The sequence below is a fragment of the Cygnus olor genome, chromosome 16 (genome assembly GCF_009769625.2).
Source record: "Cygnus olor isolate bCygOlo1 chromosome 16, bCygOlo1.pri.v2, whole genome shotgun sequence".
Classification (NCBI taxonomy): domain Eukaryota; kingdom Metazoa; phylum Chordata; class Aves; order Anseriformes; family Anatidae; genus Cygnus; species Cygnus olor.
The window spans coordinates 562193-577346 of record NC_049184.1 but is presented as its reverse complement, the minus strand read 5'-3'; the positions used below and the strand labels follow the sequence as shown (position 1 = coordinate 577346).

Below are 15154 nucleotides of genomic sequence, written 5' to 3'. Positions count from 1 at the left end.
CTTCCCTTTCACTTCCCTTCCTTTAAAAGGCAAACTTCGTGGGAAAGCCCCAGATGGAGCTCAGGCTCAGCAAAGACTCCACGCAGCCCCGCACCCTGCTGGGCTCCCTGCTCCCTGCAGATGGGTGCCCCACAGGAGGGTTCATTGTTAAACCACGGCTCGTGTCAGCTCTTCCCGCGCGTTGCCCCACGCCGGCCCCTGCCCGGCTCCGCCACGCTGGGAAGCGCCCGAGGTGCGCGGTGGGGCACGGACCCCCCCCTGCGGGCGGTGTCGGGGCAAACCCGCTCCGGGCCGGGCGAGTCCCTCTCGGAAACGCTCCCCGATTCCCCCTCTGCCCCCGCTCCCCCGCGGGCACAGTTCTGCCTCCCTCCCCGGACACGCTGTCGGGGAACCCGCGACACCGGCGGCCGCTGCGTGACCGCGGAGCTGAGCAGGAGCGGGGCGCTGGGAGGGGACCGAGACCTGCGGCCCCCGCGGCCCCCGGGCGGGCGATGCCCCGGCCCCGGCAGCACGGCACCGCGCGGATCCGGGCACCCACGGCCTCCTGCTCCCACGGCCTCCTGCTCCCCCCCCCCCCGGAGCCCCCCGCGGCCAGCGGCACGCGTGGGCCTCCCGCCCGTCCGTCCAAGGCCGCCCCGGCCCCGCCGCATTCTTCTGCCTTGTATGGGCCGAGCCGGGCCGCCCGGGGCGGGACGAGGGGCCGGCACCGCCCCCGCCGCCCGCCCGCGCCTAGGGCCCCGCCGCCGGCCGGCCCCGGCAGAGCAGCGCCGCCGGCCCCGCAGCTGCCCCGCTCCGGCCCAGGTGAGGCGCGGCCTCCGCCCGTCGGGGGAGGCCGTCGGGGGGCGGGGGGGGGGGGGGTCGGGGCAGCGCCCCCCTTCCCCCGGCTCCGAGCTCCGGAGAGCGGCGGCGGCGGCCCCTGGAGAGCCGCGGGCAGCCCCGACGGGGCGGGCGGGTCCGGGCGGGAGGGAGCCGGGGGTGACCTCGATGGGGCAGCCCCGACGGGGCCGGAGGCGGCTCGGGAGGGACGCGGAGGGCCGGGGAGGGGGCAGCCGGGGCCCCGCCGCGGGGGAGGGGGGCGAGGCAGCGGCAGGAGAAGCCCCGGTGCGCCCCTGCGGGCCGGCAGGCGGGGAGCGCCTCGCCCCCGGGGCCCCTGCCCGGGATGTCCCAGCCGGGGAAGGCGAGGGACGGTCCTGAGCAAAGCTCCTGGTAACTGCAGTGACCTGGAGCTGGGACCCCCCCCACCACACACACACCCCGGGATGGCAGAGCTGCAAGAGCTGACCCGTGCTGCCTGACCGTGGCTCCCCCCGCCTCCGTTAAGTGAGAGCTGTTCCCGGGCGGATCAGCTGCTTGCCCCTCCGCAAGCCTTTACCGATGGCCAGAGCCAGAATCCAGATGCATGCATGACACTCCAGAGCTGTCCCAAGTGACCTGTGAGCAACTTGAGGCAATAAACTGTTGGAAGGCAGAAAAGCTTTATTTAGCTCTTTTCCCTCAGATGCAGAGGAACTTTGTGTCTTATGTAGTTTTGCCCGTGAAAACTTGAGGTCCTTTTGGCTTCTTCCACTCAGCTGCTTCCCTCCGTGCATGCCTTTTTGGTACAAAGTGTTATGAATGTGATAAAAGCTAGGGAGGTTCTTAAGCATCGACATGTAAGAGAAAGCAGTGGCTGGAGCAGCATTCTTTGGAACGGAACATCCCGAAGTGTCAACAACCACCGCTGCTTACCAAAGATGGTTGGTTTCTTCAGTCACTTGAATTTTTTCCTCTCGTCACTGGCAGGCTCTGTGTTGCTGTAGGAGGAGTTTGCGGTCGCCTCCCCCTCTGACGTCCTGAGGCCAAATTCTCCCACCAAGGTGAGCCCCTTAATTCTCCTGGGAAAATGTCAAAGCCAGCCCAGGGCATGTTCTGGTGGCCAAAGGCCACAAAGGCTTCCTGCCCCACGCTCCCGAGATGCCCTCTGCTTCCCAGCCCCTGTGAGCATCAGGAGGGTGATGGGTGGTGGGGCTTTCATGTGCTGTCAGCGTCCCTGCATGGTCTTCTCCCAGTGGCCACAGCAGGTGTGCTTCGGAAGGGCTTGTCTGTGCCACACAGGCATGGTGATGCCCTTGTCCCCTAAATGTGGTGGGAAGGAGCTGGCCCAGAAACCGTGCTATTCTCTCTTACCCCAAAATCGTCAGAGCTACAGAAGCCTCCAGCCCTTCATGCTCTGCCAGAGGAGCCGAGCTGTGCCTGGCGCTGCCAGGCTGGGGGAGAGGGACAGGGGTGGGACCTGTGTGCTGCAGGGCTCTTCCCCTGCTGCTGCCCAGCCCTGGGGCCTCTGTGTCGTGTTGGGTCACTGTGAGGACCTTGTCCCTGTGCACTTGGCTCTGTCTCTTCAACACTGCCCTGCTCCATCCGCACTTAAATCCTGCTCACTGGCATTAGTGCTGGTGGCTGCAATTGGTCTGGGGGACACAGCCTGGGGCTGAGGTTCTGCTTTCCCCATGCTCCAAGCTCCCTTTTCCCCACCCATCTGTGTTACGGTCTCCCCTATTGCTATCTACAACTACCAGAAGGGAAGGTGTGGGGAGCTGGGGGTCGGCCTCTTCTCGCAGGTAACTAGCGGTAGGACTAGAGGGAACGGCCTCAAGTTGTGCCGGGGGAGGTTTAGGTTGGAAATGAGGAGACATTTCTGCTCAGAAAGAGCAGTCAGGCGTTGGGACGGGTTGCCCAGGGAAGTGGTGGCGTCACCGTCCCTGGGGGTGTTCAAGGAAAGGTTGGACCTGGTGCTGAGGGACATGGTTTAGGGGGTGACATTGGTGGTAGGGGGGTGGTTGGACCAGATGATCTTGGAGGGCTTTTCCAACCTTAATGATTCGATGATTCTAAGGTCATAAAGGAGAAGAGCCCGTCTCTGTTCCAGCCATGCCAAGCGGTGCAGGAGGATCCTGCTGCAGCTCCTGGGCTCACCCTGGCACTGCCCCGCCCCGGCAGCTCTGCAGTGAGGACAGAGCTGAGCAATGCTAAATCCCAGGGCTAGCAGGAGAAAAAGGCTGTTCTAACAGCAGGGAAGATGAGCTGCTCGCTGCTCATTCCCCCAGCATACTTACCTCTTGGTAAATGCAGCTGTGTTCTGGCTTGCTGCTACTTGCAACTAACCTTGGGAAGAGTCTTGGGGCAGAGATTTAACCACAGTCTTTCAAAGGGGCCATCATTTATCCCCACAGGGATCTCCTGTGGAACAGTTCAGGCTGTTTGAATTGCCCTTCCCCCTATCCTATGAAGCCTGACCAAAAGCATCCAGCAGATGTACATTGTGCATCTGGGTGCCAGGATGTCATGGAGATGATGTCCTTCCCTCTCTAGCTATGCTGGAGATCTTGCAGCAGCCCCGTGCAGAGCTGAAGCCTTGTCAGCACTTCCAGACAGAGCTCCTGCAGTTGCCTGGCAAGCCTTGGAGGAGCCACCCTTGGGAAACGTGGCACCCAGCACACAAGTAGACAACATCGTGTTTGTACCACATGGCCTCAAGGCATCACAAGCAGCTGGGCTGTGCTGCAGCTGCAAGGTGGAGGTCCCTCCTGGCAGCACTGAAATGTGCCTTTGGCTTGTCGTGCCCTCCCCAGCGTGGTCAGGAAACGGCATCAGGGTGAAGTTGCTTGCTTTTACCCAGAGAGGAAACATATGGTGGCTTGTTTTACCGACAATAGCGAGTTGTGGCGCTTTCTCTTTAAAACTGCAACTATTTAATAACTTTCCAAGGCAGCCCTGTGGCTGCACGGGGCTGACTCTCAAGGCCCAAGCCCAGCAGCGCAGGAGACAGGGGCAGCGCTTGGCTGCAGAGGGGGCAGAAGGACAAGGGGGCGAGGGCAGCCGGTGGCAGGGTGAACGTGGTGGGTGTGTGGCTTCCACGGCAGGCGAGCTGCAGTCCCACCCCAGCGCTGACCTCCCTGCCTCCGCTGCCAGCAGCGAGCAGGGCCTGGGCTCGAGCAGCCGCCGGGGTGGACCTTTCACCGGGGCTGGAGGAGCAGGACCCATCGTGTGTTTTTTCTCCTTGCCGACGAAAAGCTGGGTGCTCAGACTTGCTCAGCCTGCCTGAGGCCACCGAGGCATGCAGAGCATTGTGGCCAGGCCACAAAACAGTCTGGCCATTGGGTTTTTTGGCCAGCCAGAGCCCTGCAGCCGGGCCCTGGAGCTGTGTGGGTGTGCGGAGCAGGGCAGCGGAGCCATCGAGCCTCCGGCAGGGCATGGGTTGCCCGCGGCACATCAGGCCTGGCTGCAAATCACTTCTGCCTCCTGGCACGGGCACTTTTCCCTGCACCCAGCCAAAAAAGGTCCTTTCCAAGTCACAGCTGGCGCCTAGGAGTTTTGCTAAAAACAGAAATAAAATGATTAGGAGCTGAGCTTGTCCTTGGGACTGAGCATCTTTCCAGGGAATATTTTGGATAAAACAGCAGAATCAAACAGCAAAACCATGTGCTGCCCAAATCGTGCTTAATCCCCCTAATGAGAACCATCTCTCAGGGGAGTGTGCCAAGCTGTGCTCACGCTCACTGGTCACAGCTGGGGCAGGGTAAATATCTTGATAATACTAATTCCTGCGGTGAGAGCAAAGCTCCTGTTTATTTCTCTAGTCTTCTGCTAATAATTCTGCTAATAACTCCCTGTGTTTTGGAAGCTCAGTGCTGGCTGAGCTGCAGCGTGGTGCCGTGGACTGGCACCAGAGCTTTTATTGCTGGCCCTGACTGGTGCAGCAGATTAAGGTGAATCACGCTGCTCAGCTGAACTTCCCTGCACAGGCTGATGCCCACGCTGCTGTCCAGGTGACTGTTGGGGGCAGGCAGCACATGCTGCTGTTTGGCAGGGTACACAGGCAAGGGCTGTGCCACTGCAAAGAGCTTTGCGGTGCAGCGGGGTGGGGGAAGCAGCGGGCAGAAGGGCTATGGGGCTGTCATCTGCCCACACAGCTGTGGGCATGCCCTGGCTCTTTGGTGATGCTGCTTTCCTCAGCAGGCTGGTGGCAAATGTCTGGGAAAGGATCGAATGTTTTGGGGCAATCTGAAGTGATTTCATGAGTGGCGTTAGGTGCTGGGTGCCGGCCAGGGCAGGCAAAGGTGGTGGAGGGGAGGGAGATGAGAGCAGTGGCGTTTCCATCCCAGTGCCTGCAGCCACTGGGGCTCCTTCCCACGCAGCCCAGCCAGGGGAACCTGGGGACTGCAGCTGGGGGGGGCGTGCTCCAACCCCCACCTCCGCAGCCTCAAAGGAGGGGTAGCAGGGAGGGTAGTGAAGAGATGACACAGTGAGGCAGAGAAACGGCTGGAAGACAGGTACAGCCTGGGAAGGGCTGGCAGGAGCTGTGCAGCTGCGAGAAAAGGCTGCTCGCTCTGGTCCCGCTGGGCGGGATGCTCCCTGCAACTTCTGAGGTATCAGCATTAAGAACCCAGTTAGAAAGCAGAGCCCACAGCAGCGTTCCTGGGGTGGCCAGCGCATCTGTGCAGGGCTTCTGGCAGAGGCACGCTGGTGTTGTTGCTTTGTGCTGCTTAATGCAACATGACGTGGTCCTCAACTGCTTCGTGTCCCCTGCCAGAGAAGGCAGGAGCCCAGAGGCACTGTTTCCCACAAAGGCGTGGGGTGCACAACAGTTACAAAAATACTCTGCTCTTTGCCTGAGGAGCTTCATTCATAGCCTGTTAACTCTGATTCCCCACCCTGCAGCAGGCATGGACTCCCTGCCCCAGATGGGGAAACTGAGGCATGGGTCTTTCTGTGAGTTAGAATTGACCACGATAGAAATTTGAGAATCTGAGCAGCATCTCTGTTGTGGCCACGATCTCTGTTGTCACCCCAGGCTTTCTCCCAGGGCCATGCTGAGCTGGCAGCTAACGCTGGAAGTGTCCTTGTGCCAGGCTTGTCCCTGACAGCTGCTTGCTGCGTTTCACTTAACGGGATTTGGCTGGGAGGGGTCTGAGCATCCTCGTCCTGGGTAACACCAGAGGTAGCCAGAGCTGCAGAGCAACCTGTAGGAATCAGGGTTGGGCCCCCAGCACTGTGATGCAAGGTCTTAAATACTGAGCCTGGCAGCATGGACGGTGACACCAAACCACCGCTCAGGGGCTCAGGTACTGTCTCTGATCATTCTCGCTGCTGGGAAATGGCTCTTTGCTTCACCCCGTCACTATTCCTGCTGGGAAGGTGGCGGCTGTCCCCTTTGCCATCCCCTCTGGGCCACGTATTTCCCTGTCTGAGTTCCCCCCAGGTCTGTCTATTCGTACTGGGGATCCAGCTGCCAGAGGGTGATCCAGCTGATCGTCCTGTCGATCCAGCTGCTCACTGCTGTTCCCTTCCTGCCCCCCCAGCCTGTTCCCTTCTCGTGCTGCTCATTGCCTGTAACAACCGCACCGGTCCTCTGACCCCACCTGCCCTCAGCTGCTTCCTTGTGCCCCCCCGGGCATTCCCCTCCCTGCATTTCGGGGTTCCTCCTGGGGTGCTGGGCAGAGCAAGGGTGGGGGGGCTGCGCAGGGGGGCTGGAGCTGGGGCGGGGGGAGGCAGGGAAGTGGCAGCACGCGAGGAATGCGCCTGCAGCCGATAACCCCAGGCTCTGGCTTAGCCCCCAGCCCTGCAAGGCACAGGCTGCTCTGGCACGGGGCGAGGGCAGCTGTGCCTGCTCACCCCAGGGCGGCCTCCAGGAGGGGGGGGCCCTGCCCCAAAACCCAAGGCAGCACCTAGAAAGCACCCTTGGGTGCCCTCACAGACCGAACCCAATGCGGCGTTGGGTTCACCATCTTTCCCTGCAACCAGGATGAAGGGGACAGGCAGCATGTGGGTGTGGGGGCTGAGGGCGTGGGCAGGGAGCTCTGCCCACAGCCCATGGGGACAGCCCTGGGACACGCCGGGAAGGGGGACAGCGAGAGCTGCCTGCTCTTGGGACTTCCCAGGGGACTAAGCAGAGCCTGAGTCTCATCTGTCCCTGTGCCCCACTCTGCAACTATGTTATCTCACTATAGATAGCCAAACTTTGTTACAGCCAGGAAAACTGAGGCACGGACCTGGTGAGCAGCTATTTGCACAGCCAGAAGGGGAAGCTGTGTCCATACCCTGGGCTCTGCTTCCCCACAGACCCCTGATGCCCCTGTCCTGCCTGCAGGTACCACCCCAGCCGTCAAGATGTCCAGCAAACGTGCCAAAGCCAAGACCACCAAGAAGCGCCCGCAGCGCGCCACCTCCAATGTCTTTGCCATGTTTGATCAGTCGCAGATCCAGGAGTTCAAGGAAGCCTTCAACATGATCGACCAGAATCGCGACGGGTTCATTGACAAGGAGGATCTGCACGACATGCTGGCTTCCATGGGTGAGGAGACCCTTCCCTGGTCCCCTGCGTATCCCTCAGCCCCTTTGCTCTTAACGGCCAGCAGGGACTGCTGCTGGGGGTACACGGTGCCTTGCAAGGAGTCCTGGTCACTGCCTGCATTGAGGAGCCACTGTTGGGGTGGTGTTGGGGCACAGCTCTCCTGCTTTGGGTCAGTTTGATGCCGTAAAAATGGGGAACTTCCTCTGCTGGCGCTAGTTGACCTTAGAAAGTGCATTTGTGGAAGCATCTAAGGACAGCAGCCTAGGCTGTTGCTCTTAGAGCCACGTTCACTGGTCAGGAAAAGGTCCCTGCCTCCCTTGGGGATGGAGAAGCTCTACATGAGGAACAGCCACCAGCCACAGCCAGGGGCTGGAATTTGAGTAGCGTCACCCCAAAATGTCACCTGGGGTTTTCCGCTGCAGAACAAAGCCCTTTTGTTGCTCACAGCCCGGGTGACAGGACAGGCCGCTCCCTGTGCTGGCCCGCCTGGGTGGGTTGGTGCAGTGGGGGGCAGTCTGCGCAGGGGAGGGGGCTCCCAGCCTGTCACCCTATGGGTCCCTCTGTGGGTGATGGGGTCCCACGCAGGAGATGGCCATGCCCCAGGTCACTGGCTGCAGCCGGCTGAGGTCTGTGTCTGCGCTGGCAGGCACGTCCCGGTGGCTCTGGGGCAGGCAGAGCCCGCGGACCAAGCTGGCAGCTTTGGGAAGATGCACGCTTCCCAGCAGCACTGCCCGCTCTGGCTTGGCGGCCACCGGGCACGGGGGCTCTCGGGGATGGTGCCAAGCCCAGAGCTGCGGCTGGTCGAGGCTTGCAGGCCTGGCCACGCTGCCCACCCAGAGCCCGTCCCCTCTTGCCGTCCCACTCCTGGCCCTGTGCTGCCTCAGCACCACACTGCGAGGTCTGTCGCTCGTTGGCGTGGTGGCCAGACCCCTTCTGAAGGTACTGCCTGGGAGAGAAAGATCCCAGAGCAGAGGGGCCGTGCACTGAGGGGCATGTGGGCGTTAAGGCTGCACTCAGCAGAGACCAAACCGTGCCTGGGACATCCCAGTACTGCCTCTGGCACAGAGTCATGCAGAGAGGGGCCAGGGACGGCATGGGGAGAGGTGCTGAGACAGCAGTAGCGGGTGCTGCAGAAACCACGCTCGTGGCGTGGGTGAATGGGCCCCACCAAACTCATCTTTGATGGCTGCTGGCAGGCAGCTCTCCCCACTCCCACCCAGCAGAGGACAGGGGCACTAAGAACTGAGGAGGACTGGGGGGTTGTCACGCCTCGGAGTGATGCCCCTGCCCCTTGGCCCCATTGCTCTCCTGAGAAAGGGAAGCTGCTGCCGTGAGTGGTGTTGAAAAGGTGTTTGGGGGAGGGGGGGATCTGCAGCCCCTCTTCCAGCCCAAGTGGGTGGGTTAGCAGCAGGGGTTGCCAGGCTCATCTCAAGGGCACCTTGAGGTGGATGTGGTCAGTTCAGGCAGGTTATGCCTGTAGAAGGAAAAGTTCTCACTGGTCTCCCACAGCTGAATTTCTCAGTGGCAGCACAGGCGCGGGGCAGACCACTGCACTGGTGGGCTGACCTTGGGATGGGATGGGATGGGATGGGATGGGATGGGATGGGATGGGTGCTGCAGGGAGGGTGGGCCCCACACCCACACCACCACCTGTGCCCGGCAGGAAAGAACCCCACCGACGAGTACCTGGAGGGCATGATGAGCGAGGCACCAGGGCCCATCAACTTCACCATGTTCCTCACCATGTTTGGGGAGAAGCTGAACGGCACCGACCCAGAGGATGTCATCCGCAATGCCTTCGCCTGCTTCGACGAGGAGGCATCAGGTACAGGCCAAATCTTTGGGGACAGCCCACAGGCAGCTCTGGAGCAGCGTGGGCCATGGGCTCTGCTACTCCTGTCTCAGGTGCAGGGCTGGGAGTGGGACAGCAGGGAGCCTCCAGGGGAGGCAGTGAAGGTCCCTGGCCACCCCTCTGCCCTCCTGTGTTGATGCAGTCCCCGCCATCCATCCCCGCAGGGTTCATTCATGAGGACCATCTGCGTGAGCTGCTGACCACCATGGGGGACAGGTTCACCGATGAGGAGGTGGATGAGATGTACCGGGAGGCGCCCATCGACAAGAAGGGCAACTTCAACTACGTGGAGTTCACCCGCATTCTGAAGCACGGGGCCAAGGACAAAGATGATTAGTGCCAAGAGCTGCTCCCTGCCTTCTGTGCACGCTGCCTGCGCCCCTGTCCCCTTGCTGCCCAGCCCCACAGCAGGCTTCCCCCCGGCCAGGACGTCACCCTGCTCCATGTCGTGCCGATGTGGCACGTGGCACTGCACCCTTGCTGGAGGAAGCGCTCCCCTCACCGTGCCGTTGCGTGCACATCCGTCCTCTCCCATCGCCTCTCCCGCCTGCAGGCTCAGCCCCCAGGACCCAGCCAGGCTCTATCCCCACCAAGCAGCTGCTCTCCCCGTGGAGCAGAGGGGGTCCTAGGGCAGGGGCGAGCAGCCCAGGTGAGCACTGGCCGGTGGGGATTTTGGCTGGCTCAGACCAGTGCAGTCCAGGGGACCTGATGCAGAAAGAAGCTCTCCCCTTACCTCCCACACTCCCTTCCTTTAGGAAAGAAAAAAAAAAAGAACACTTTGTTTCCTCTTCTATGGCTGTTTTATGGCTTTAGAGCCCATGATTTGAGGGATTCAGAAAGCTGAAGCAGCCTATAAAGTCTGATGGTGTAACACAACAGTGTGCTGCGTGGCTCCCTCCCTGACCAGCGCAGCCCTGGTGCCGTGCCGCTCAGATGTGGGGTTGAGTGCCACTCGTGCCTCCGGCTCCCACACCACATCCCCCTGCCTCTGCCCTTGCCCACTGGGGTCTCCTCCTGATGACACCCTGTTTTAAAGCCAAATCATTCCCGACCCGTCTGTGCAAAATTGGCTTAAGCATCATTTTCTGCCTTTGCTGATAGGAGGAAGGGAGTTGTGCTTTGGGACAGGCAGAGGAAAGGGACTGAGATACAAGGGAGGAATCCTCTCCTCTCTGCCCCGCTCCTCTCCTCCCCTCTCCTCAAGCACCCAGCATCATCGCGTGCCCACTGCCAACACCCCTGTTTAAGTCAGGACTGCTGAGGCAGCACGATCCCTGCGCTGCCAGCCCTTCCTCAGCAGTCAGCTTTGTTGTGCTGTTTGTCCCATTGGTTTGATTAACTAACGCCAGCCTGACATAGTGGGAAGGGATAAGGGGGTTCCCACATTGCAAATCTACTGTGCTGCTGGAGGTCACTCCATCTCCATCCCTTCAAACGATGAGGAGGGAAATGTGATGACAAACCCTGGCGAGGTGGTGCCCAGGGCACAGCTGCCAGAAGAGCTCGGATGGGGCTGGCGGCGCCCCAGGAGCACATGGGACTGGGGTTGGCGGCCACCCCCCCCCCAGACCTGCCAGGCCTGGGGCCGTGTCCTCACCTGGGACATGGCCCATAGTTTGAGAGCTTGTCCTCGGTTCCTGGTGCTTCTGCTTTCCAGGCACTGCCAATGCAAGGAAGCACAAGCCGTATTATCGAGGCACAGAGAGGGGAGAGGGGAGGCCAAGCTCTCCCAGGGGGGCTTGTGCTCTGCAGCAGCAGCCAGGCACAAGTCTACCTCCAGGCTCACAAAGCAAAGCCGGGCACTATTTATTCCTTAATGCTTTGCATACTGGGGAAAAACATGCAGTCCTTCCACTTCCAAAGCGAAGTCCCAGGCCTGAAGGCTGCTGAAGGGCAGGATGCTTTCTAAAAAGCTTCTTCACAGAGCTGTATGTCAAAGCAAACATCCCACAGACGTCACGGGGCCAATGGCTCCGTCCACTCACAGGTCTGATCTCAGAGCTGATTCTCAGACGATATCGCTCAACCCTGCTGCCGGCAGAGTAGAGAAACCTTGTTAGTGGACACAGGGGTGTGTATGGGAAGAATAAATCTGTGCTTTGCAAGGGGGCATCCCGCCTCCCCCGCCTGCTGGAGCTCCTTGCAGGTGGAGCACACAGTGATGGGGCTGCCGTGCAGGACTGCGGAGGGCCTTATGAGACTGCACGGAGGCACCAAAAGGCAGGTGCTGTTGGGGGTGGATTGATGTAAAGTGAAGCACGTAGGGAAGATCAGCCCCAGCTTCACAGCTGGAATGCCCCAGCTCCAGGTGTGTCACACTGAGCAGCAGGAGGTGAGGGGCAGCCCCAAGGAAAGGGAAGAGCTCAACAGCTGTTGAGGAAAAAAACAAAACAAAACAAAACAAAAAAACAATCACATACTAGGAATTACTAGGAGAAGAAGGGCTTCCAAGAGGGAGTGCTGTTTGGCCATTGTCTCAGTCCCTGTGTTCCCCACACCTCGAGTATAAAAAAGATCCAGCCAAGCTGGGAGCACTCAGAGGAGAGCACCAGGGAGGTTTGACATCAAGGAACTTGATTTACTAAAGCAGATTGATTTAAACTAGGTGAAAAAGGAACTAAGGGCACACATGTAATGGGGCTGTGCTGGTTACACAGAGCGGTGCAGAAGTAGCTTCTGGGTACTGGATCCTTCAACCCTTTCCCCTTTGACTGCATCTCCTGTGCTGCCTCCTGAGCTTGTGGATGGGTTTCTATCAGCAATGCTCGGAGTCCTTTCTGTGCTTTGTCACCAACACAAGCAGCTGGGGCTGTTCGCCTTCTGTGCTGTCAGCTGTGCATGCCCCAAATGTTTTTCATCCACTTTGGTCAAAGCCACTTCATCCACAGGGGGAGAACAAAACATCAGCAAACCTCCAAACTATTTTCTTGTGAAAGGTTCCCAGGCTTCACTGCTAGGGGATGTTCTCTTTAAAAGTAAAAATAAAAAAATAAAAACATTTTTTTCAAACGTATTAAACATCCCCAAAAACAAAACTAGACATTTAATTTCAGAAGTGTTTGCTTGGGGCAGGGACACTTAAGAATACATTTCTGGGGGTCAACCTGTAGCAGCTTCTTTCCCCTCTCCTTGCTGGGTTACCCAGTCTCCTGCCTCCTCCCTTAACACTGAAGGACTTCGATCATTTTCCGAGGTGCACAGTCATCATGTCCACTGATTCCTGATGCCAGCAGCTTTACCTGGATTTTGGCTCATGAGGCTCACCAGCGGCTGCAGCCTGTTTCTGCTTAGCGGAGTTGATTCTCTGCCTACACCCAGAGCAATCTGGTAGCTCCCCCCCGACACCTGTTTGCTGCCTTTCCTGCATTCGGAGCTCCAAGAAGCTTCAAGTCAGCACAGCACCCTGAAATACTTCCTTTCCTGGCTTCTCCTCAGTGGCCAGTGCACGCTGCCACCAAGCCACCCTCTTAATCACAGAATCACAGGATGGTTGTGGTGAGAAGAGTCCTCTGGGGTTCATCTGGTCCAAACCCCTGCTCAAGCAGGGCCACCTAGAGCAGGTAGCTCCATGTCTCTTGCACCAGCCCAGAACTGGACCCAGCACTCTACACGTGGCCTCACCAGTGCTGCGCAGAGGGACAAGAGCACCTTGACCTGCTGGCTATTCCTGGCCTAATGCAGCCCAGGACACTGTTGACCTTCTTTGCAGCAAGGGCACACTGCTGGCTCCTGCTTAGCTCAGATCACAGAGTCACAGAATGGTTTGGGTTGGAAGGGACCTTAAAGCCCACCCAGTTCCAACCCCCTGCCATGGGCAGGGACACCTCCACCAGACCGGGTTGTTCAAAGCCAGGTCTTTTTCTGCCTTGCTTCTTTCCAGCTTTGTGCCCCCAGCACGTGCTGGTGCCTGGGGTCATTCTTCCTCATTGAGCTTCACAAGGTTCTTGTCAGCCTGTTTCTCCAGCCTCGGCTGCAGGCCCAGCAGCACTGCTGGGTGCTCTGGGTGGCAGCTCTGCTCTCCCAGCTGTCCCCATGGGAATTATTCCCACTTCTAGCCTGAATGAGAGCTCCTGGTGCAGCCCCAGGGAGGCTTCTTCCAGACCCTGAGCTGACTGTTGTTCCCCAGCACTGAGCTCTGTCCTGACACCTCCAGAGCACCCCAGCCCAGCGCTGCCACTGGCCCTACACCAGCGTCTGTCCACCCTCAGCTTCTCCGGTGGGGGCACGGCTCCACCAAGGGCATGCCTGGAGCCCATCAGCCGCAGCCCCGGTGTGCAGTGGCAGCAGAGAGCCATGCCATGGGCCAGAAATTGCAAAAAAAAAATAAAAATAAAAATAAAAAGCTGTGGGGAAGCCCAGCTCAGGGTTATTTGAGAGTGGGCAGAATGAGGGGAGGTGGGAGACCAAAGGAGGCCAGAGCAGGGCACCTGAAGGTGGGAGGCCAGGGTGTTGGGCTGGGTACTGCTCTCACAGCGCTGGTCCCCAGGCATTTACACGAGCCCTGAGGCAGCCACCAGTCTCTGCTCCACGTAGGCACTGAATATTTTAAAATTTACCCTTAAAGCTCTGCTGGAGCCAGGCGAAAGGAGCACACCAGCCCTTGAGCAGGGAAGTGATGAAGCCAGCCAGGCCAGCCCTGGGAACACTTTCATTTCCCTCCTAATTAATACTAGCATGACCCCGGCAGCCTTGGCAAGTGCCTGTGCAGAGAAGGCAGGCTGCTAACAGCAAAACGCCAGCACATGAGATGTCCCAGTGGGGCAAACCCAGCCAGTGGCCCCCTGAACGTGGGACAACTGGCACCCCAGCAGAACCCCACAGCTGGAATGGAAGCCCTTTCCTAGCAAAAATAAATAAATAAATAAATAAATACAGATCAAACAGCAGAGGGTGGGCAAAGGAGTTCTGCTTGGGCAGAGCTTGCAGCCTTGCAGCCCTGTCGAAGGCTGCCCGAGGTTTCCAGCAGCCCCCTTCAGGCCTTGGCTGCCTGACTGTTTTCCGAACCGCGGAAGTTTAACAGCATTATCATGTCAATGGCGCTGGCCGGGCTTTCTGCGGAAGGTGTCCCAGCTGGGCCAGGAAACTCAGTCCGGAGCAGCCCTCAGCCGGGGGCTGCTGCCACCTTCCCTGGCCCCTGCAGCCCGCTGGGCCTTCCTGCGGCCCGGGGAGCACGGGGGGCTCGGGGGGCTCGGGGCCCAGCTGGGCAGGAGCCGGGGCAGGGCCAGGGGCTCGCTGGGGCCACACCGGCGGCTGCGGGGTGCTGCGGGCAGGGGCAGCAGGGCGGCTCTGCACCCAGCACAGGCTCCGTGCCTCACCTTTGGTTCACCGTCCCACACGGCGCTTCCGTTAGTTGAGCAATAGCAGTTCAGGGTACGGTTTCACTCGGGACGTTGCAGATTTAGCTGTAACTAAACAAAGGCTTTAAGCAGTTCTCCTTTGTTGTTATTTAATCCTCTCCTGCGGCATGAAACCCGCTCTGTGCAGATCTGCAGCTTTGCTGCCAGCAGCCACCACATGGAAACGCAGCCGCTCGGGCCCATCTCTCGTTGCAAACCAGAGCGATGCAGGTGCTGCCCGTGACAAACAGCCTCTGTATATGGCAGCTCTCTCCAGCTCCTTTCCCTGTCAGACTCAAGCCTCTCTCCCACGCCCAGGCCCCCTAATCACCATAATCAGCTCAGTTCACACATTTGGGATGGACAATTCAGGGCTAAGAGCCTGGCTCCTGCTCCTATTGAAAGCCAAGTGAAGGGGTTTGAATCAGGGCTGCCTGAAAATGCCGGCAAATGCGCCGCTCCTCCAAAGCAGACCTGTCCCCTCCTGGGCACGGGGCTGGGGAAGGAGAGGTCTCCAGCCTGGCCTCCTGGGCTCTCACGGTGCTGCCAAGCTGAACTTTTTCTCCTGCTTCAGTCTTGTATCAGTATTAAAAAAAGCCTATTGTGACAGAAGTTTATTGGCAGCCCTTCTCAATA

At 59.4% G+C, this 15154-nt stretch overlaps 1 protein-coding gene across 2 annotated transcripts; it reads left to right on the top strand.

The window, feature by feature from the left end:
- Positions 1-708: 708 nt before the first annotated feature.
- Positions 709-10055, top strand: MYL9 (myosin light chain 9). Of its 2 annotated transcripts, none has more exons than XM_040575732.1 (5): positions 709-801; positions 1783-1856; positions 7127-7330; positions 8994-9155; positions 9347-10055. In XM_040575732.1, the coding sequence occupies exons 3-5, from the start codon at positions 7147-7149 to the stop codon at positions 9517-9519; spliced, it is 519 nt and encodes a 172-aa protein (XP_040431666.1). In that variant the 5' UTR covers positions 709-801; positions 1783-1856; positions 7127-7146; the 3' UTR covers positions 9520-10055. The 2 variants fall into 2 exon arrangements, with proteins under 2 accessions (XP_040431666.1, XP_040431667.1); XM_040575733.1 differs by having other exon boundaries at positions 718-801; positions 1800-1856.
- The last annotated feature ends 5099 nt before the right edge of the window (positions 10056-15154 follow it).

Coding starts and splice junctions, on each gene's coding strand:
- MYL9 (XM_040575732.1), top strand. CDS start 7,147: ATGTCCAGCAAACGTGCCAAAGCCAAGACCACCAAGAAGCGCCCGCAG. Junction 7,331..8,993: donor CGACATGCTGGCTTCCATGG/GTGAGGAGACCC, acceptor TGTGCCCGGCAG/GAAAGAACCCCACCGACGAG. Junction 9,156..9,346: donor CTTCGACGAGGAGGCATCAG/GTACAGGCCAAA, acceptor CCATCCCCGCAG/GGTTCATTCATGAGGACCAT.